Genomic DNA, 23,912 nt, shown 5'->3' with positions numbered 1-23,912 from the left:
TGCAGAAGCTACACTACTTGAAAGTAATCAGCACAATCAATCTAGATTTCCTTGTGAAAGAGATCTCATGTGACACAGAAAATATAAAGTGTATGTATGGAGAATGTTCTGAGTGCAAGGACCTCTCTTTCCCAGTCTCTACAGCAGGGGGTGCCCAATCCTACACTGTCCTGCACAGTTCATCTCCAACCCTAATCAAACACACGGTACACACCTGCCTTTAATTTTCAAGTGATTATATTGCTTGATTGGTTGCTCCAGGTGTGTTTAATTAGGGTTGGAGATTAACTGTGCAGGACAGTCAATCGGCAGGATTAGTGACCCCTGCTCTGCAGAGTACAATCCAGTCTTATATCCAGTGGGTAGGTAAGCAACACAAGAATGACCCTAAATGGCAAAACATCTAAAGTCACAATAAATAAAAGAGTTATAGACCAATCAAGTAGAACTACACAGGTTTAAAAGACATACTTTTAACATCAACATTCAGTTTATCCACTACAGGGCGTTGAGACCAAGGCAAGGCAAGGCAAGGCAAGTTTATTTATATAGCACATTTCATACACAATGGTAATTCAAAGTGCTTTACATAGAAGAAATTTAAATAATCAAAAGAAACAAGAATAATTAAAACCGTTTAGAATAAAACATAAAATAAAATACAGTGCAAACAGTTGGACACACAGTGGCAAAGTGCTCATTCATTAAATGGAAAGCTAAACAGATGTGTTTTGAGTCTGGATTTGAATGTGGCTACTGTAGGAGCACACCTGATCTCTTCTGGAAGCTGGTTCCAGCTGCGGCTGGCATAATAGCTAAAAGCAGACTCTCCTGGCTTTGAGTGAACCCTTGGTATTTCTAGTTGATGTGATCCTTATGATCTGAGTGATCTGTTGGGTTTATATTCAGTGAGCATATCTGCAATGTATTGAGGTCCTAGGCCATTAAATGATTTATATACCAGTAATAATACTTTAAAATCAATCCTAAATGTGACTGGGAGCCAGTGTAAAGACCTGAGGACTGGTGTGATGAGCGAGTGTGTTTGAGCGAGTGATCATCCGAAAAGCTGCTGGGCCGGATGGGATTCCTGGTCGGGTGATTAGAACTTGCGCATCACAACTTGCAGGCGTGTTTGTGGACATTTCCAACCGTTGTCTGTCTCTCTCTGTATTTCCCTCTTGCTTTAAATCCTCTGAAATAGTGCCAATTCCCAGGAAGAGCAAAATCATGTGTCTAAATGATTGGCGGCCTGTTGCCCTCACTCCGATAGTGAGCAAATGCTTTGAACGGCTTATAAGAGATTACATCAGCACTATTGTCCCAAAAACTCTGGATCACCATCAGTTTGCCTATCGAGAAAACAGATCCACAGAGGATGCTATATCCACAGTACTCCATAACACACTCACGCACCTGGAAAATGAAAACTCTTTATGTCAGAATACTTTTCATTGATTATAGCTCGGCATTCAATACAATAATTCCCTCTAGACTGGTCAAAAAACTCAGCAGCCTTGATTTTCCACCGGACCTCTGCAATCTCATACTGGACTTCCTAAGTAACCGCCGTCAGGTGGTTAGGATGGGGTCCATCACCTCCGCTCCTCTAACCGTGAGTACCGGAGCGCCCCAAGGCTGTGTGCTTAGTCCTCTTCTTTACTCACTGTACACATATGACTGCACACCATTACACTCGTCAAACCTCATTGTCAAGTTTGCTGATGACACCACGGTGGTGGGCCGGATTAGAGGTGACAACCCAGGTAACAATTTATGGTTCCCAGAACGTTCTGGGAACGTTCGTTTTCGGTTGCGGGAACGTTCGTTTTTGGTTGCGGAACGTTCCCTTAAGGTTAGGTTTTGGTTCCCATGGAAAGTTTTCTTAACGTTCCGGGAACGTTCGTTTTTGGTTACATTGCAACCTTTAGGGAACGTTCCTAGAACTTTCCCCTAACGTTGCAACCTTTAGGGAATGTTCCTAGAACGTTCCCCTAACGTTGTAACCTTTAGGGAACATTCCTAGAACGTTCCCCTAACGTTGCAACCTTTAGGTAACGTTCCTAGAACGTTCCCCTAACATTGCAACCTTTAGGTAACGTTCCTAGAACGTTCCCCTAAGGTTATTTTTTACATTCCACTAACCTTTAAAAATCTAACAATGGTACCAATTTTATTATTACTTTAAACTGTCTGTGCATAAGCAGGAATTAATTATTATACAAGCAGAAATTAATTTATATGTTAGCAGGAATGAATGAACAGGCAAACTTGATGGGATTTAAAACTTTAATATAGACAATATAAAATTACAAAATACCAAAAATATAAAAGGCCTAAAAAAAATACAAGAATAGAATCAGTTTTACAACTATACAAATAAAACAGAAATTTAAGTACAAAGAGTGTGATGAAGAGTGCAAATGTAGTGTGCAAGATGCATATTGGAATGATAATGTAATGTGCATTTGTTGTTGTGCATTTGTTGTTGTGTGTATGTATATATGTTGTGTATAAATGCAGCTTTGAGTCCAAGACAAATTTCACATTGAAAAGGGACAATAAAGTGAATGGCCAAAGTGGCAAAAATACAATTGTTTAATAAAAAATAAATAAAAAAAGAGCTCCATTGTCTTGACCGATCAGCCCTTCTCAGTCCTTCTCAGCTGGCCTAAAAAATAAACAAAAGTTTGATATGTCATACTGAGAATGAACACGTTGACAAACGCAAGACAAATTGCCTTACTAACAACCCTGTTTTTTTTATTATGACAAATATTGATAGTTTTCCCATTCCTTTGATAATTATGAACATCACATAGAAGTATTCTAATTTACCGTCTGTGTGGGGCAAACTTCAGCACTTGCCCAATCAAGTCCTCCGTCTCTGCTGCAGTCACCGCCGGGAAGTTTTTCTGGAAGGCCGCTAGAGTAAAGTCAAAATGAAGTAAAGTTACAAGTCAAATTAAAACCTCCAAGCTAAGCATAATACTGATGTGAACAATAAAATAACACCTGCCTGTTATAACCCTGCAGATTGTCAGGTCCTGGAAGGCCTTCTTTGCCTTTCTGCCCCGCAGACTAAACTGTTGGATGGCAGTACCTCTGGTCGAACCTCCAAGAGTTGTCAGGAAAAGTTGCTGTAAAACATAGAAATACAAATTATACATGTAGAACAAAGTGGAGAGCTTGTACAATCTCATTTTGTAAGAGCCGTCAGTTCAGTTATAATGATATTTGAAGTTATGCAATTATATAGTGTTAATCTTAGGGCAGGACTATGGCAACTTAATTACCATTTTTTCCCCTCCTCTCCTGTTGACCGAGACTCCTGTCAAACTCCTCCAGCTCTGTGACTGTCAAGCAAGGCGACAGCAACATATCATCGACAGGAGCAGAGGGATGTGACTGGGACTGGGAGCTCCTTAAGAGCATGAGCACCTCATCCAGCCTCTGCTCCATCTTTTCCATTCGCTGTGCCATACGGGTAATGGATGTCCACATGGCTATGGAAAAATTAATTATGTTAGTTTTAGTTGTTATACATTACTTGAATATGTGAACAACTTAAGGAACACGCCGACTTTTTGGGACTTTAGCTTATTCACCGTATCCCCCAGAGTTAGATAAGTCTATATTCTCAGAAGGCGAAGCACTGCTACTTCTGGGGAGTGATTTGCTTGTAGCCCCTGAGAACCCCCGTGGTGAGGAGCAGAGAGTTCACTCAGAGTTGGAGTAAATCACTCCGCAGAAGTAGCAGTGCTTCGGCCATCTGAGAATATAGTTCAGAGTATGTATATGATTAGAAGATGGCTGTCTCACATGTGACCTTGTTATTTGTACACGCTGTGACTATACAAATCACAACATGTAAATAGGAAAATGTTGCCATTATTTGTCACTTATAGGGAGCAGTATGCTAGCTGGAACTATTTACTTCCAGTATTTGTGCTAAGCTAGGCTAGTGGTGGGTGCGTCAGACAGAGTTACGGCACGCACAGAGATGAAGAGGGTATGTATGGACTTATCTAACTCTGGGGGATACTGTGAATAAGCTAAAGTCCCAAAAAGTCGGTGTGTTCCTTTAAGTGAGTCTTCTTACCTCTCATTTCCGTCTCCATGGCTGAGCCACCTCCCTCTGTGTGATGTCTCACCTCCCTCTGTGTGATGAGTTCTGCTGTTTACAACAACAAAAAAGTCAAGTTACTCTCAAGTTCCTTGTCATGAAATAGTATTTAATTGGAAATGGAAAATGCAAAGCCACTGTACCCTCAGCTTGCGTCATAATAGACCCATCCAATTCTGGGCGACCGGCTGGTTTTCTGTGTGGTGTTGACTCATCTAAAAAGAAAGTAGATATGAATATTGGTCACTTCATTTATGGTAGGTTTCTTGCAAATGGAGGAGGAAGAAAAAAAAAGAAGAAAAAAAAACTTACATGCAGGTGGTGGAGGCAGCTGCGGACCTGAAAACAGGCAGGAAGAGACAAACACATCAGAATAGTCACATGATATGCACTAGGTTGAATGTCAGTAATTCCATGGTAGGAAATATGACTCAGGTTTCTTAAATGTTAACTTACGGACAGGGCTTCCAGACACACACTCCATTCTCACACTCTTTCTCATTTGTGGAACAGATTCATCTGAAATAAAAGACCAAAAAATTTGTACAGATTGCTAAAAGAAAATTTTAATTGTGTAAATAATGTCTGTACTTAAGGTTTTACCATCACTTGAAGAATCCGTCATGAACCTCCTTGGGCGTTTACACTGCCTTTTGTGGACACTCGCATCGTCTTCCGTCTCAATGCTGGAAGTGTCCATCAGTCGCCGACATTTTTTCATGGCTTTGTCGTAGGAATCTACATTAAGAGAACAAAGTTTTTGTGAGACAGTAGCCGAACAAAGCAGTATTTCCATACAGAGAAAACGTATTTATTTATATATAGTATAGCACCAATAAGTCACCTGTACACAGCCAGATTTTCTTGACTGCATTTTTGGCCCAGCTTTTGTTGGGCAAATGGCAGGCGCTGACTTGGGCCTTCATATTATGTGCAGTCCAGTAGCAGAGGATGGCCTTTTGGAAAAATTTACTTTATTTCAGATAATTTCTTACAGTGTGGTGAGGAGAACATTTAGAATGGTAAAAGAAATTATGAAGAAAAAGAAATCTACACAACAACTCCATACCCCTGTAGATCTGTCCACCCATGAAGATGGCACAACCTCCATAGCACTGTCTGAAAACTCAACAATCGTGAAGTTCTTCATCTGTTAAGAAACAACAGCATTATTGGCATGGCAAAGAGAACAACATAGATTGCATTAAGATTAATTTCAAGTGTATACAGCAAATACACACAATGAAAAAAAAAAAAAAAAATCAGTGACCAGTAATATTAGAAAAACAGAAATATAAGAATATTCAGTATGAACCATATAGAAAGATATGCATGTACATTATGTACCCTGTCATGGTTCATGGTTGTGCTGTAGACAGATATGGGGCTAAAGTTGTTTGCATATGTCCTAAAAATCATGCAGGACTGTCAAGAAAATGTTGGTCTAAAATATTCACTAATGTTGTTCCTGGTCGTTTACATGCTTATTTAAATAGACGATGGATATATTTAGACAACCAAGGAGATGCAATCTTTGTCGCTCTACTAGCTAGTAAAGTCAGGTTAGCCTGCAGTTTCGTGAACAGAGCTTCTCTTAATACAACATACAATACATAATACATTAAGTTACAATATATCCGTTATAGGCTTTACAGCATACAACCCTCGGATGTATCGTAAGATAAGTGTTAAACCCTAACGTTAAACCCACATCGGCTCTTAGGGACATATAAGATATTAAGTTAACGTTCGCTACCTAGCTCCATTATACCTTGAACCAATAGCCCCGGCAGTTTTGGGAAACGCTACTGTTAATTACGTTAACGTTACACCCATGTAACAGGCTTTACAGCATACATAACATTACATACATCCCTCGGCTGTATCATAAGATAATACCATGGCTACAGGACCCAGAACAGTCATATGAACATACGCAGTACCGCAATATAACAAAGCCCCACGAGAAAGACGGCTTAAAGTTAAACCCCAAACCCTTGCATTACAACCATGAAACTGTAACGTATTTCACTTACTTTTTGAGAATGTGAAGCTCGATGGTTGCTGTTGTTGGTCGTTGTTGGTTGTTTTTCCAAGACTTCCTGATAGTGAACGGTCTACTGAGTTCTATCCATTTCCTCCAGCCAATCAGGAACGTCCGTGTTGCGTCACATGCCTTGACGTCAGCAAACCTGGCCAATCAGCATTTTAGAGGGTAATTTTAAACTAAAATGGAGTGTTGCTATCTCCGACCAAGAATATATGTTATTTCTTTCTTAAACATTAGATATGGAGTTTTTTTTTTTTTTATGCACTGTTTAAACGTAAAAGTATAATGCTACAGTGTGTGACATTACACATCCGTATGTTCTCGAGTAAGCAGACAGATAACTTACTGCATCGTTCGAGCATTACGGATGGACATTACATCCACTATACAGATTATTTTATAATATATACACACAAATTGTGCTACGTTTAGTTGTACAAACATGGTTCAGGCAAACATACGTAAAAACATACACTTACCACAATGATGCTCATAGAAACACAGAAATGCGAACGGTCGGATCCACACATTTCCCAAAATGCGCTTTCTGATGACGTCGTTGTTTGGTGTGAGAAAAGGTGGAAAGAAGGAGAAAATTATATTGCTCAAGATTAGCATGTAGTGAAATGGCTTTTTTAATTTCACTGTTTTAGATTGTCAATTTCAGTAATAGGATTATGTAGACTATAGCTGTTATTGTCTGACCAGTTTCTAAAGCTGATAGAGGAGCGATCAGACACATTTAACACGGCATTGGAATGTCTGAAAATGACTGAATAGAGACGCATTGACGCCATTGCCACCTAATCAGAGGCCTTGCTTTGCATAATGCAAATAAGTGAGTGTAAAATGCCAACGGTACAGGAATAAATTAAACATGAATGTATTCTAACAGTGATAGCAGAAAAGTATTTTAAAAATATTTTACCGAACTATTATTATCCTACGTGAAAATCACAAACAGTGGGTGCAACGTGTGTATTTCTAAAGAGACGAAAATGAACTAGCACTATAACGTTAAGGGCTCCATACCTGTGCTCAAACAATTTATCTTGAGCGTCCATTTACACGAAAGCCACTGAAAGAAGACGGATTCCCAGGCAAGTTGTGTATCCAGAAGGACTTTGGTGTAAATCGCAGAACACGGAAGTCAGGACACAGGACAGGATTTCAATCGGTCACCTGAAAACAGAGGCACTTGCCCCTACTGGCGTGGGGGTGTAACGGTTGAATTTGTACACTGAACTTAGCTACTTTGTTGGAAGTGAATTTTCTTATTTGTGAAAATCGTTCGATTGATAGATTCTTGTTTTAAGTATTTTCAACCAATACAGTTAAAAAAAACGAAATCAGGCACAAAAGTATTGTTTGCTAAATTGATCAGTCTAAAATTAAATATATTCTTTTGATAATCTGCTTATTTTACTTGGATTTCATAAGACCAATCATTTTTGAGTGAATTAAATCAACTGACTGCAAACCTTTTATATGCTACGTCAAAAACTTAAATGGAGCTTGTTTAAATAAACATTACCAAAAACAACCAAAAACAACCAAACGGGAACGTTGTGTGGAGGTACAGTGCAACCACAGGAGAACGTTTTAGTTGGTTGGTTCCCTTAACGTTTAGGGAACGTTATAACCCTGAGGGAACGTTCCCTAAACGTTCGTTTTTGGTTTGGTTCAAACTAACCTTTAGAGAACCGTAAACTAACGTTCCCTAACGTTCCCTAAACGTTCTGTGTTAGTGGGGAACGAGTTGTTGTACAGGGAGGAAGTGGAGAATCTGGTACAATGGTGTCAGGATAACAATTTGTCAAAAACGAAAGAGCTTGTGGTGGACTTCAGGAAGAGAAAAAGAGCTGAACTGACTCCCTTGATGATTCAGGGGAATGCTGTGGAAAGGGTGAGCAGTTTTAAGTTCCTTGGGATCAACATCACCAATAACCTCACCTGGGACCTACACACTACAGGAATAGTGGGGAAGGCCCAGCAACGCCTGTTCCACCTTAGGCGTCTGAGGAAATTTGGCATGGGCCCCAATGTTCTCTGTGCCTTCTATCGAGGGACAATTGAGAGTGTCCTCACAGGGGCCATCACCTCCTGGTATGGCAACTGCACTACAAACAGCCGCAGAGCAATACAAAGAGTAGTAAAAACTGCTCAGAAAATATGCGGCTGTGAGCTTGCACCTATAGCAGACCTGTATCAGGAGAGGTGTAAGACGAAGGCCCAAAAGATTGTCAAGGACTCCAGCCACCCTAACAGCAACCTTTTCCAGCGGCTTCCCTCAGGCAAGCGCTACTGCAGTCTGAGAGCAAAACCCTGCAGACTTAGAGACTCATTTTTTCACCAAGCTATTAGGCTTCTTAACAGTAGATAGACACTATTTATTATGGAGATGTAATGTACTGTTTTTATCATTGTGTGTGTGTGTGTGTGTGTGTGTGTGTGTGTATAGGCACTTTTAAGCTGCTGCTTGTCAGGAGGGAGGGAGACCTAAGATTTTTGCTCTTGCATTGTATGTAAATATGATATGAGATGCAACTTCAATAAACTGAACTGAACTGAACTGAGCGTTCTGTACGAGCTGCAACTGTCTTATGGTCTTTTTGGGAAGGCCAGTGAGGAGTCCATTACAATAATCCACCCTGCTGGTGATGAAAGCGTGCACAAGTTTCTCTAAGCGTGCACAAAGCTTAAAAGCACACGAATGCTTCATTCATGTTGACTTTTCTGAAAATCACCTCCGCATGTACAGCACAGAAATGCAGGCAGTCCACTTCGGAGCATCACACCAGCAGGCAACACTGCACACAAGTGTGCTTTATGTGCATGCAATGCCTCGCCCGATGTCTTTCTAAAGAGTTTCACCCTCAAGTATAATGGACTCACCAGTAATCTGGCAGCACTTGATTATGCGCAGAGTGCGCATCCGGAGGTCTCCACTATCCATTTTTACAGTGATGGCCCTTGCCCTCAGTATAAACAATGAGGTATTTTTTTTTCTTGTTTGTACCGAGCTGTTCAGAAGAGGATTCAATGCTGGGACATGGAACTTTTTTGAGGCGAACCATGGGAAGGGAAGGTGCCCTGAAGAAGAGGGCTGACAGTCTAGTTAGCCAAGGAAGAGACATTCCTGATGCTGCAGAGCTGTTTTCTGTGTTGCAAGAGACAGACACAACAATCAAGTTGTTTTTTTGTCAGCGAGGAAGCAGTTAAGAAAACCGTTTCAAAGATGCCCATCTATGTGCCACCAGTTCCAATCCATCAGGTAGTGTCGCTAGCCCATGGAGAACTGATTTAAAGGGGACGTCAGCTTGTGCACAACAACACAACATCTGAACTGTCCGGTGTCATCACAAATACAATGATCTACATACAAACATGATGTGTGTTGTTATGGAAATTTTACATTTAGATGTGTTTCTTTTACTTTTGTATGGGTACAACTTTTATTAGCATTGAAGATGTATTGTTTACTCATGAGAATTTAAAGGAATATAATCATATAAGCAAAAAGCACATTATTAAAGATATAAAACCAAGCTTTTAGAAATGTTAAAAGTTAGGACAAACTTTCAGGAACGAAATGTTCTCCGAGTCATGTGAAGGCTGACAATATGTGTGTGCGCAGTTTCGATCAGCACACGAGATCTGTAGCAGGAAACTTTTGCTGACATGACAAGTTGTTCTGTCTGATATAAATAATGTTGGACATGAGATCATGAGCACATGAGACCATGAGCTAAGAAGTCTGGGTTTAAGGTAACAAAGGTTTTTTTACACAGGATGTGTTAGGGTATATAACATTGGCGAAAGGGACTAGCCTTCGCCTTCTCATGTCAGATGCTCTCTGCGTGAGAATGCCATGGGCCTTCTCATATCAGACGCTGTCTGTGTGGGAACGTCTTATTTCATGCATGAAATAAAATACTTTGTTTAATCATTTGAGAAACGACTTTGTCTCCTTCATCCAGGTTTTTGAATATTGATAATTTCCACAACAAATGGCGACGAGGATGCGATTGCAACACCGATGATCGTCGTGAGGGGAACAGTTGACTGGCCATCCCGAGAGAACACTCTACGGCTCAAAATCCTCAATGTTAAGGAGAGAGAATTGTTCAACTCCTCACGACGACCTAGGTGGACGCAATCCCAAGATTAAAGAACTCACAGACAGTGAGACTCACAAGACGGTGAGAAGAGAAAATTTCTTATGTAGCAAATAAGACAAATTTTGTTGATTGATATTTGCGTATTGAATATTTTTTCCTAAAGAGTCACGTTTGGGATAGACCTGATAGCAAGTTCCCAAACAGGTCCGGGATAAGACCACAAAACGTATTAAAATTTCCCTAAAGAGCCAGGGTTTTGAGAATAGGCCTGGAAATAATTTCTCAAACACCAGACAGAAGCACTCGTCTGGGAAAGACCTATATTGACGAATTTAGGCAATTTGGAAAGACCTGCATCGACGGATGAAGGCAAGGCGTGGGGTGGCTGCGCCAGGGAAAAGTTAATACGTAGAGGAGAGCGTGGGTGACTGCGCGAGGAAAATTGATATATAAATATAAAGTAATAAAAGAATAAATAAAAATACGCAAATATAAATTAACAAAACAAAATTAATTAATATAGGGAAATTGAACAAACTAAATTGTAAAAGTAAAAATGGGTAATGAAAATTCAAAAAGGAAAGATGAAGAACATGTTGATTTCTCGAGAGGTTCATGCAAAGTGCAATATGGGTTAATGGGGGTTAAGTATGTCACATTTGACTAAAACTAAAGCAAAATTGGTCGACTCACGTTGTCAAGAAGAAAGACAAGACACATAGAGAAAAGCATTATGACGCATCTTAAAAATGACTGCTCTGACATTGTTTCTTCTTCTCCCTATTATGGTGTTTTTTTGTTTTGTTTTGTTTTTGTTTTGTGAGAATAAGAGAGGAGGACAGGACTCATCCGGCTCATCTTCCAACTCCTCGCAATCCTAACCAGATTCCAGCAGCCGCAGAAGGACGGGGTCACGCAGTTCCTAACGCACCACACGAACAACCACCACCGCTCTGCAGCCCTCCAGAAAATGAAAGTAAAGACTTTGTTCTTGGACGGATTGGACAGTGACATTTCAAAAGCAATTCAAAAGAGCTGTGTCGGATGGCAATGGCCTCCACAGCAGAAATGAGACGACACGCAAAACATCATGAAGACATCATGAAATTGCAGCGAAAAACCAACGCAGCCAAGCAAGACAAAGACCTCATGTTGGCCCTGGTGACAATGCAAGGTGTGTATATGGGCAACAACATCCTCCCTTTTGCCATGAAGGGACCGACTGGGTCATAATAGATCAAAAATGACTGATCTGCCAAAGTGAAGATATCAAACAGCCATGTCATAAAACACAGAAGTTTGAGAGCAGTCACAGTGTTGGATGAGGAAGTGAAACTAAACAGACTGAGTTTAACACAACTCCCTGTCATAACAGACGGGTTGTAGAGAGTTTCCAAAATGATTATGGGCTACTGATTAAAAAAAAAAAAAAAAAAAATGATGTAGGTCTGATTGCAGATCGTGAGCCGATTCAAGTAAAGCCTAAATCTGACTATAGACCAAAAAGAAAATGCAGTATCCATTGAAAAAGAAAACAGATCAGCAGAGAAGGCTGCAGCTCAACTTCCTGTTCAGATAACCATTGCAATACAGCTGAATGAGGAACTAGGTGACAGAAGCGATGCAACAACAACACTCTTCTGCCTATGATAAAGAGAAATGGAGGAAGGCAGGCCGGGAATATGAAAATGGACAATGGCCCAACCAATAAATAACAAACCATGTTTACCTTCTCATTTTCTTTCAGGTATATGCAAGTTTGATGCATGGATTGGACCATGTCTCAAAAGGGAGGATGTTTACTATTATGCAAAATAACTGATTTACCAAAGTTTTTTTTCCACAGTGGCAGCAGATTTTTGCAGCAGATGTTTGATTTGTGGGACTAACAATGTGGGGAGGGGTCAGGCAATGAGACAGGTGGGGCACCCCAGGCCGCAGAGACCATTCTCACATCTAATGATCGATTATATTGACTTATCAAAATCTGACAAAAAGAAATACTGCATAGTGGCAGTCGACATGTTTTCAGAATGGGTAGAAGCCATGCCAACAACAAAGGCAGATTCAAAAGGAGTGGCAAAACTGCTCCTATAAAAATTGTCCCACGATGGGGAAATCCTGAAAAATTATTTAGTGACAATAGCTCACATTTTGTAAACAGTGCAATTTCAATTTGAAACATTCCTGGGTACATCCAGAATGGGGAGGAGCTAACTTACAAGAGAATGAGAAAGAGGGGCTGGGACGCACGAAATCCTCGAACATAGCCTGACACAAGTCGGTGTGAAAATGACATGTTGCAATATTGTGTTGAGCTGGATAAGGTGTTCTGTGATATCTCAAAACAGGTCCAGGCAGCAGTTCCAGAGCCAGCGGAGACGGCACTACACAGCATCAGGCCAGGAGATTTCGTGTTGATAAAGGATCTGAGACGAAAGCATTGGAAGGCGAAAAGGTGGCAGGGGCCATTCCAGGTTTTGCTGACAACTCACACTGCGGTGAAAGATCCATGGGACGCACTGTCGAGAAGCATCAGCTCATGCGGTAGCTGCAACGGAAGAAGAATCCCACTCAAAGCTAACGAGTGCCAAACAGAGATCAGACTAACCAGAGGCGTGTCATCCCGTAGGTTACCAATTTGAAAACCACCGTCACTGGAGAGCAGATGAATCAATAGTAAGAGACGATCCTGCAATTTTAGGAGTGGTCAGAACTGTATCAAGGACTTTGTGGAACTTTAACGGCGTGGGCATTGGAATAACCTGTCTGATCATATCAACTAGACCTGCCCTGAGACCAAAAATACATAGAGAAACGGGACTGATATCGTTCACATAAGAACATTTTCTCGCCTGACAAGGTTGTAATGTGTGGCAATAGGTCACTAAATATTATCCTCTTAATTAATGTGGCTGTAAGCCTAGCACGAGATGATAGCATATAGAGGTGAAAATGACAAAGGGAAAATGGGGTAAGACCATGTATTTTTGTAAGGATCCATGTCAATGGCAAGATGAGTACGGAGGTAATCAGGGTGCTATCAGAGTTTTGATGGTCTATGGACCAGGGGCGGGGTATATCTCACTTCAGGGTGATTAAATTAGAATGTTAGAATGATGCCAGAGTTTTGGAATTAGAAGAAATCACTGAAAATTTAGGAGAATTAATAGGGCTAATTCCATGTGCTATATAGAAATTACTGAATGTGAAAATTCTATAGAAATCAAATCAATATCTCCAAAGAAAGTCAAATGTCAGAACCCATCAGAACACAGCACTAGAGACTTTGGCAATGTATGGGCAGTGAAACCGCAATTAGGCGACGTATGTTTATGTAAATTAGGGACCCAACAAGGGGCAATAATGGCTGGTACAACACACTGTAAAACCACGATAATCATGAATAGTAACAAATGTATAACATCTGATGGTACAAATATCACAAGTCCAGGTGACGACGATGGCCTAAGAGAGACAACAGCTGGAACAGTATGGGTCTGTGGTCAAACCGCTTTCCACACCCTCCCTAAAAAAGTGCTATTATTAAGGACTTTTAGATGTAGGAATGGAGGTTTATTTGAAAATATGCAAAAATGTTAGGAACCTCTTGTTGTTTTAATTTGACTGACGTCTATCAAAATGTATCAGACATAATATAACACATGAAAATGGCCATAGCCACTCCAGATGAAATGTCATCTTCACTAGATAATTGTTCTTGGGCCTGCAGGGGTGGACGAAATTGTTAATAAGTACCATTATGCCAATCGGATTTTGATTTTGATTTTTCTTTTGATGATTCCATGTTTAATGATTTGTATTTCTAGAATCACTGCTAAGGCAGTTGTCACGGGGTGACAAAAACCTGAACGGGACTAAGAACTGGTGAAGGCACAGTGAATTTGTTGCCATGGCAGCGAGGCCAATTGCCTGAGTGACAGCAGGTGTGGGGCAATCACAGGGAACGCTGTGAGAGAGACACATATTCAGATGGGGCTTTAAAAGCAGAGAGGAAACAGACTGTGGTGGTTCTCCTCCCCGCCTGGGGTGGTTCTCCTCCCCGCCTGGGGTGGTTCTCCTCCCGTGTGGTACTGTGTTTGTCAGCGGGTTGTTCTTTTTATTGAAGCTGGACGTGGAGTGGTGAAGATCGAAGCTGAGGACGAGAAAGGAAGGAGTGAAGGATTTGTCAGCGAGGACCTAATGAATATCGTCAGCGGTGGGAAGGACGCAAGTGAGGAGTATTGGATCCGTTGTTTATATGCACTAACACTGAAGTGGTGTTGAGAGTTTGGGAGTGTGTGACACGAGTGAATTATTACACCGAGTGAATTGTTGATCTGTCTCCAACTTCAGTCCTCTCTTGCCGAACGTAACAACCGCTGCACCATCCTTCTGCTTTTCCTGGAGCGAAGTCAAGCCCTGGCCAAAGACAAGATTCGACCTGGTGGGAGAAAGACCGGTGGTGTCCAACCAAGTGGAGCGTCTCGCTCCAAGTGTCCTCTCCATCTGGGGGTCTCCACACGTCCTCCATAGGAAGCATCGGCCTGAAAACGGAAAAGAAGAAGGTACCCCAGCTGAGTGTTCATATACTGTCGCACCGTTAATCCTTGTCATATTGTTCCAGTGACCTACCTGGACGGCGCGAGGATCCCCCTTGGGCCCCCCTTCAACGAGCCCCCGGCCCGCCACGATCGTTCCTCTCCCTCCATCCCAGGAGGTCCAGCGACGCTCGAACTGCCCTGGCCACAAGAAGAAGTTTTAATTAGGACTTTATTCAATTGACCAATTTTAATACAATAAAGCACTGTCATTCTTTTTATTTCCTTGTCTGTCTGGTCCTTGACACGTTCCTCGAGGTGGTTCCCGGTTTCCAGGGGTGGGTGCAGTCTGGCTTGGCCCGCCCCGACCTGTGACACAGTGACTGTAACAATGGTGAGAATGAATCCAGGGGAATACACAACAGTGATAAGTAGGGTACCAGAGGATGAAGTTAATGTTTCAGTGGCTGATGATGATGATGATGAGGATTATGAGAACGAGGGCGAACATGAGTTTGACTAGAAAATGTAATAACCATGGGGAAAATTTACCTGTTGTGAATTACTATGATTATGGAAGAGTAAATGTCAAATTGTGTGGATGTTCTTTGAATGAACATATGGGGGATTGTTATGGAAATTTTACATTTAGATGTGTTTCTTTTACTTTTGTATGGGTACAACTTTTATTAGCATTGAAGATGTATTGTTTACTCATGAGAATTTAAAGGAATATAATCATATAAGCAAAAAGCACATTATTAAAGATATAAAACCAAGCTTTTAGAAATGTTAAAAGTTAGGACAAACTTTCAGGAACGAAATGTTCTCCGAGTCATGTGAAGGCTGACAATATGTGTGTGCGCAGTTTCGATCAGCACACGAGATCTGTAGCAGGAAACTTTTGCTGACATGACAAGTTGTTCTGTCTGATATAAATAATGTTGGACATGAGATCATGAGCACATGAGACCATGAGCTAAGAAGTCTGGGTTTAAGGTAACAAAGGTTTTTTTACACAGGATGTGTTAGGGTATATAACATTGGCGAAAGGGACTAGCCTTCGCCTTCTCATGTCAGATGCTCTCTGCGTGAGAATGCCATGGGCCTTCTCATATCAGACGCTGTCTGTGTGGGAACGTCTTATTTCATGCATGAAATAAAATACTTTGTTTAATCATTTGAGAAACGACTTTGTCTCCTTCATCCAGGTTTTTGAATATTGATAATTTCCACAACAGTGTTTGGGTCAAACAAGGATTTAGCCAATGGCTGAGTTGAAGTGCAACTGTCACTCTCAAGGCTGTCACCAAGTGGACAGTGACCCTTCTATACCCATCCCATCCCCCATTGTTTTGCACAAGGTGAGCAGCAGAGAAGAGACTCAGACAGATCAGGAGAATGTTGTGGAAACTTCAGCCACTAAAGCAAGAAATTTTTTCCATATAAAGGAGGAAGTACTTCAATGTTGAGAAGACACCTTAAAACCTCACATCCAACTGTGCTGTTAGCACACGTTAGAACAGAGAGTGAAGACGGTGGTCCTGTGTTTTAATGATGCCCAGATATCATTAAAAACATTTATGGAGTCGAGATGAAATAACGAGAAAATACATATGAGAATCGTGTTCCATTTAATCTTGTTTTGTTGCGTAAAAGGAAAGACAGTGGAAAGACAGCAAAGACCTTCTCCGCTGATCGACTGCCCTCATTGGTTCGAATTCAGACGGACTTTACATCTGTATGACAAGTTAAGAGCTGAAATAATGGACAAAATCAAGAGTTCATCTGCTGTATGTCTTACAACTTGACCTCTGTGACTCTGTGACCCTGTGACTCATCCGTCCTTCGGATGAGACGTTAAACCGAGGTCCTGACTCTCTGTGGTCACAAAAAATCCCAAATGGACAAATTTGCTCAGTGGCCTCTGTCCATGATGGCCTCCTAATCATCCCCATATATATATACGAATTGGCTTCATCACTCTGTCTCCTCTCCACCAGTAACCTGATGTGTGGTGGGCATTCTGGCGCAATATGGCTGCCGTTGCATCATCCAGGTGGATGCTGTACATTGGTGGTGGTTGAGGAGATTCACCCTTCTATGTAAAGCTCTTTGAGTGCCGAGAAAAGCGCTATATAAATGTAATTAATTATTTTTATTTTTATTACCTCAAGTTACATAGCCGTGACTTGCCATTTCATAGAGGATTTTCAGATGACCTCCTATCTCCTGGACTGCTTCGTCTTGACAGACAGACACACTGCTGCTCACCGGGCAAGTGAGCTGACCAGGGTTACAAATGAATGGGGCGTGGGTGAATGTTTCTTTTTAAAAAAAAAATCTACATTGGACGTGTGCGAAATTACTAAATTAGTGATTATGTTCTCATATCTGTGTAAAATCACAGATTGAATTACCTTTTTTTTCATGTGGCAATTTGTCCTCAACAATGTTAAATAAACAGCAGTGGCCTTGTAATAAACATTTTGCAAAAGAAAACCTCAAAATGTTTATTATAGATAAAGACAGAAGCTCCTCTGTTCACCGCTCATTTTCCTCAGCTGTAGGCAAAGGCAAGTGCGTTTCAAATCAGTGCTTCTCCCAGGAGACTAGCGCTAATTTTTTATTTATTTATTTATTTGCAAGGACAGTGCATATTAACATAACAGCTCAACTGTAAAATATGCCAGACTTAGCCAAAAGACTAGTTTTCATCTGTAGTCCTAGGCCAGATGTACAATAGGCATCCTGGAAATAGGTAATAGGTAAAACAAGATGATTATCACATGGCAAAATACAATAAACATTACATTTGCTGCAGCAGCAGAAAAAAAACACCAAAACAAACATGCAACAAAGAGTTCATGTGCTACAGAGCTTAAGTGGGAATACAGCTGGAGGCGACAGGACATAAGAGCACAAGCAGCAGTTCATGAAACAACTAGAATCAGTATTAAAAGACAGTCAATAACTTTAGTCAGTTATAATACAAAGCTTAAAAGGGAGAGTAAACATTAAAATGCAGCAGTATCGAAATTAAATAAGAAGAACATGCAAGATGACTCAAGAAGGCAGCGGTGGAAGTTCAGTGCTGGCATGTTTAATTGCTAAGGAGCCAACGTTTTAATGATGAGTGGAATACATGATAACTATTGATTTCTCTGATTGGTGTTGGAATGTTGTTCCATTCTTTTAAAGCTTTAATAGAGAAGGCTGACTGACCAAACGCAGTTTTCCTGAATGAAATGACACAGTCTCCTCTAGATGTTCCTCTAGTAAGGCGACTGGTGTTGGACCTTAAACTCAGAAGCTCACTAAGAGGTGGAGGAGCCAGGCCATGAAGGATTTTATATACTAAACAGATATTTGTGAACTTAATAAGATTTTCCCAACTAAATAAATTGTATTTTGACAAAATATTGCAGTGATGAAAATGATGTGGTTTCTTATCCAGAACTTTAAGTGTTTGTTTGTATAGGGACTGTATTGGTTTCAAAGTGGTGTGGATGGCCTAGGACCAGCTGGTGAGGCAGTAAGTCATATGCGAAAAGATCAGTGAATGCATGAACATTTTGACTGCTCGGGTGGACATTGAGTTTCTGATAAATCGAAAATTGGATAGATTAAATTGTACTTTCTTGACCGTTTTGGTGATATGAGAATTAAAGTTGAGTTTGGAGTCTATGAGAATACCGAGATCCTTAAATTCTGTAGCTATTTGAAGTTTTTCACCAGATATTACAATGTCTGGATTTTCTGTGGAGTTGGTAGTTTTAGTGAAAAACATACCGACTGTCTTGGAAATATTTAACTGAAGGCTACACTGGTTTAGCCATTCACTGATCTTTACCATAGCGTTTGTAAGATTAGTTGCCACTGCTGTTTTTGATGGCCCATGTATGTATAGAACTGTGTCGTCTGCATACATTTGAATATTTACTCCTGGGCACACACGTGGTAGGTCATTAATATATATGCAGAACAGAAGAGGGCCCATGATTGACCCTTGGGGCACTCCAGTGGACAAGTAAAGGGGTTTAGACTGATAGCTGCCAATACGGACAGTTTGTGATCGGTGGTAAAGATAAGATGCTACCCACTTAAGAGCATTATCCGAAAAGTTCAGATGAGAAAGTCTGGAGAGTAAAATTTTATGATTAACAGTGTCAAAAGCTTTCCCGAGATCTAAAAAGATGGCTCCAACAAGGCTGTTCTTGTCAAGCAATGATTTAATGTTTTCAATGAAAAAGCAGTTAGCTGTCTCGGTAGAGTGGTTTGGCCTAAATCCAAATTGTAGTGGATGGAGGGAAAATACAGTGTTGTTCAGGTGATCTTTAATCTGTTGAGATACCCACTTTTCCAGAACCTTTGACATTACTGGCAAAATACTAATGGGTCTGTAATTGGCAATGATTTGTCTGTCTCCAGATTTAAATATTGGGGAAACAATGGCTGACTTCCATGCATTTGGAAATTCCCCCTTTGGAGATAGACTGATTTATAATTTTTGTGATGGGGATAACTAATGATGAACCTAGATCTTTCAGCATTGTGGTATCCATTCCAAACACATCTTTAGCTTTTGATGTGTTAAGTGACCTGATTAAGGCTTCTATATTTCTTTCAGAGGCACTGGAAAACACAAGGCTGGGTTCTGACGACAAAACTGAACAAATACGTGTCTATCTGTAAAAAAAAATAGATGCAACAGTCAACAAAACAGTTGTTAAATGCCATAGCAACAACAGCTGGATCAGAGATACGTTCTCCATCTAATACAAGTTCAACAGGTTTTCTTTCTTTGTGTTCCTGCCCCATCAGTTTTTTTAATTGATCCCAAATCTACTTCGAATTGCCCCTTGCTTTACTACTTATGCTCAGAAAAAAGTCAGCCGTTGACTTTCTCAACATAGATGTTACTTTGTTCCTCAGCATTGTAAAATGGTGTTTATCATAACATAGTTTTGATTTTTTTGCAAGGTCACGTTCTTTCATCACTTTCAGGGTTTCAGCATTAATCCATGGAAGACTATTCTCTTTAGTTTCTATTTAAAAATGTCTGAGTAAACTCCTTAATGGAATATTGCAGTTTACTTGAGAGCACAGTACTTCCCTCATGTCTTTCCCTGCAAGCAAATTACTCCAATTAAACCTGTTTATTGTGTTTTTGAAACGGTCCTGCTCTTTGTTAGGTATTCTGGTTGATTCTTACTCCTTAGCAGTGGGAAAACAAAATCTTTTGCTGGTCAAATTAATCCCCTATTTTAGCGCCATCTACTGTTTTAGAAGAGGAAGTTGCTCAACTGCATTTGTGAGAAAATCTGCCTGGACACATTTGTGAGAAAATCGAGCCGAGAGATCTCATAAAAAGCCAAGTGTCTCACAATCGTAACAGACAGATATGCATTTGTATGCACTAGATTTGGTATTTGTTCAAAGGTTACATGCCATTTTTGTAGGATGGTTTGTATTTATTTGTGAAATATTATCTAGGCTCATTTATTTATAAAACACAATATTGGTTACTCCACTGCGTTTTTGCTCAAATTGACCTTTGTATTTGAACATTGCTTTCTGTTTGTTTGCGAGTCAAGTTTTCCTTTGCAAAGCAGATCGAGTTTGTTTGCAAAATGCTGGATTTGTTTGTTTAATTATGGCACGTAATTTTCTCAATACCTTCTGCAGTCTGTAAAAATATAGGCTACCTCAGATTTATTGTCAAATCTATTTGTTGTAGGATTTGCCTTAAAGAAAAGCTAGGAAGCTATTTTTCTCAGATATTGCTTGTAGATTTGACAAAAGATAAAAGAAAAACAAACAAAAAAACAACAACATTGAATTAAATGTGATGTTTTAAAGTTTAAGACTGAAATAGTATTTTCTTGCAAAAATATTTGGTAACACTTTACAATAATGTCTAATTTCTTAACATTAGTTAATGCATTAACTATAAATTAACACCAAGCTAAATATCTTTACAGCATTTATTAACCTTTGATAATGTTAGTTAATAAAACAATCATGCATTAACTAATGTTTACAGATAAAACTTTTGATATTAAAACTTTTGTAAATGTTGAGATTAACATTAACTGATTAACAAACAGCATATAGTTATTGTTCATTGTTAACTAATGTAGGTAATTAATGTTAACAAATTAAACTTTGTTATAAAGTGTTACTAAAGTTTTCTAATCAATTTAGCTTTATTTACAACTTCAAAGCATATCTTTTTTTTTTTACAGTGTAGTTGAGTCCTCTTTCACTTTATGCCCAGAAGGGACGATCCTTGCTCCTGGATTTTCAGTTCTATATCACTGAGTGTACTCATTTTCCAATTTGATTTTGAGGTTGTGGTGTGCTGTGTACCAACACAGTTATTTGTCCTATGGAAGACAACACTCCATGGGATCCTGTGAATCAGGCAAGAGGTGGCAGTTGAAGGGCCAGTTCAAGTTGATCAGGTTAAGAGCTTGACTGCATTGCTGCTCAGCCGTGGAACAGATGGATTGGCATGGCTGCAGAACTCCACTCTGAGGGCTACAATGGGGCAAAAACATACCGCATACTAGCCGCCGAAAAGATTCAAAACAGGCAAGCTCCATCAGCACCTGCAATAATATCAGAACAATTTTCCCAAATAAAAATGTGATATGTATTGTTGATCAAGATAACTCTCTTGACTCACTGAGAACTTGCTTTCTCACCTTGTACTTGTGCAGAATAGAAGCAGCCTCTCTCTGATCAGAAACAGTCAGCCAGATGTTTGGAAAGGATGTAAGATTATAGCTTAGACCTCTGCACATTTCAACCCGGATAGGCTCACAAGGTGAAGCTGAGAAGAAAAAAACAAAATAAGAATTTGATTCTTCAATGAGTGACTTTTGACTACTAAATAAGTAACTTTTTAGCATGATAATTCAGTTCAAGGCTTTGCATTATATGGTCAAGTACAGTATGTTTGACATTAAACATATCACATTGATTTCATGGAAGGAGAGCTCGACTGCTTACAGAGAGGCTTTAAAAGCTGCTAGATCTGCTTATTTTTCAACCCTATTAGAAGAAAATAAACATAATCCTAGGTATTTATTTGAAACAGTGGCTAAACTAACGAAAAAGAAAGCTTCAAGCCCAAAAGTTTCCAAGCAACACAGCAGTAATGACTTTATGAACTTCTTCACTCATAAGATCGATAATATCAGGGACAAAATTATAACTATGCAACTGTCTACTACAGTATCGCATCAGGAAGTGCATTGTAGTCTCGCTGAGGAAAAATTTGATTCATTTGTTGCTATAGGAGAGGAAAAATTTAGCAAACTCGTTAAATCATCTAAATCAACAACTTTTATGTTAGACCCTATACCGACTAAGCTGCTGAAAGAGATGCTTCCAGATGTCATAGATCCTCTTCTTAATATCATTAATTCGCCTTTGTCTCTAGGATACGTACCAAAAACCTTTAAGCTGGCTATGATTAAACCACTTGTTAAAAAAAACGCAACTTGATCATACAAAGTTAGTCAATTACAGGCTGATCTCGAATCTGCTTTTTCTGTTAAAGATATTAGAAAAAGCAGTATCCTCACAACTATGTTCCTTTCTTGAAAGAATTTATATCTACGAGGATTTTCAGTCCGGATTTAGACCGTACCATAGTACCGAGACAGCTCTCGTTAGTCAGAAATGATTTGCTCTTATCATCCGATCGTGGTTGTATCTCTCTATTAGTGTTACTTGATATTTGTGCTGCATTTGATACCATTGACCACAACATCCTTTAAAATGACTCAGACATTATGTTGGCATTAGTGGATTTGCACTAGCATGGTTTAAATCATACTTATCAGTTATCAGTTTGTAGCAGTAAATGAAGAGATGTCTTATCGATCACAAGTTCAGTATGGTGTACCACAAGGCTCAGTACTAGGGCCGTTGCTGTTCACTCTGTTCATGCTACCATTAGGAGATATCATTAGGAAACATGGAATTAGCTTTCACTGTTATGCCGACGATACTCAGCGGTATATTTCTTCAAAACCTAACGAAACTGACCAATTCACAAAATTAACGTAATGCATAGCTGATATAAATAATTGGATGACTAGTAATTTCCTACTACTAAATTCTGAAAAAAAAACAGAGATTCTAATTATTGGACAAAAAACTTCTGCACGTAATAACCTAGAGTACTGTCTAACACTTGATGGCTGCTCTGTTACGTCTTCGTCATTGGTTAGGAACATGGGTGTGCTCTTTGATACCAATCTTTCATTTGAATGTCACGTGTCTAGTATCTGTAAATTCACATTTTTCCATCTTAAAAATATACTAAATGAATATATAAATTACGTCATATGCTCTCATTGACAAATGCGTAACAATTAGTTCATGCGTTCATGACCTAAAGGCTAGATTATTGTAATGCTCTACTGGGTGGTTGCACTGCATGCTTAATAAACAAACTACAGCTAGTTCAGAACGCAGCAGCTCAAGTTCTTACCAGAACCAGGAAGTATGACCATATTAGCCCCGTTCTGTCAACACTGCATTGGCTGCCTATTAAACATTGTATACATTTTAAAATTGATTACTTACAAAGCACTAAATGGTTTAGCTCCGCAGTACTTGAGCGAGCTCTTAACGCATTATAGTCCTTCACGTCTATTGCGATCTCAAAATTCCGGCCAGTTAATAATACCTAGAATATCAAAATCGACTGCTGGCGGTAGATCCTTTTCCTATTTAGCACCAAAACTTTGGAACAGTCTTCCTACCATTGTCCGGGAAGCAGACACACTCTGTCAGTTCAAAGCTAGATTAAAGGCACATCTCTTTGACCTAGCATTCACATAATACATTATAGACTTCTATAACTCAATGTTAGGCTGCATAGATTAGGTCAGCCGGAACTGGGAACACTCCCTTATATCCTGACGTACTCGTTACATCATAAGAAGAATGGCATCTACGCTAATTTTAGTGTCTTTGTTTATCCCGAAGTTTTCCTGCAGCCTGCCGGATCCAGGCCGTATCACAAATAGCAATAAAAATTGCTGAAAAGTGCA

The 23,912-nt window shown here is 39.8% G+C and overlaps 1 protein-coding gene and 1 long non-coding RNA gene across 2 annotated transcripts in view; both read right to left on the bottom strand.

Annotated features, from left to right (window-relative positions):
* Positions 1-2,250: 2,250 nt before the first annotated feature.
* On the bottom strand, positions 2,251-3,089 carry LOC306996513. The gene is made up of 3 exons (XR_013797108.1): positions 3,020-3,089; positions 2,839-2,926; positions 2,251-2,671 (listed from the first exon to the last, which is right to left on the bottom strand). It is a non-coding gene; the product is annotated as an uncharacterized lncRNA (long non-coding RNA).
* Positions 3,090-21,082: 17,993 nt separating this feature from the next.
* mfrp (membrane frizzled-related protein) overlaps positions 21,083-23,912 on the bottom strand; it is a 129,190-nt gene continuing 126,360 nt past the window's right edge. Inside the window, exons 12-13 of the mRNA XM_079610964.1 lie at positions 21,549-21,676; positions 21,083-21,452 (exon numbers count right to left, since the gene is read on the bottom strand). Of these exons, the coding sequence (XP_079467090.1) occupies positions 21,228-21,452; positions 21,549-21,676 (353 nt within the window). The 3' untranslated portion in view covers positions 21,083-21,227. The remainder of the gene's footprint in view (positions 21,453-21,548; positions 21,677-23,912) is intronic.

This window comes from Phoxinus phoxinus, assembly GCF_949152265.1.
Source record: "Phoxinus phoxinus genome assembly, chromosome: 4".
NCBI lineage: Eukaryota > Metazoa > Chordata > Actinopteri > Cypriniformes > Leuciscidae > Phoxinus > Phoxinus phoxinus.
Note: the sequence above shows the minus strand (reverse complement) of the source record. Positions and strands in the feature narration are given on the sequence as shown.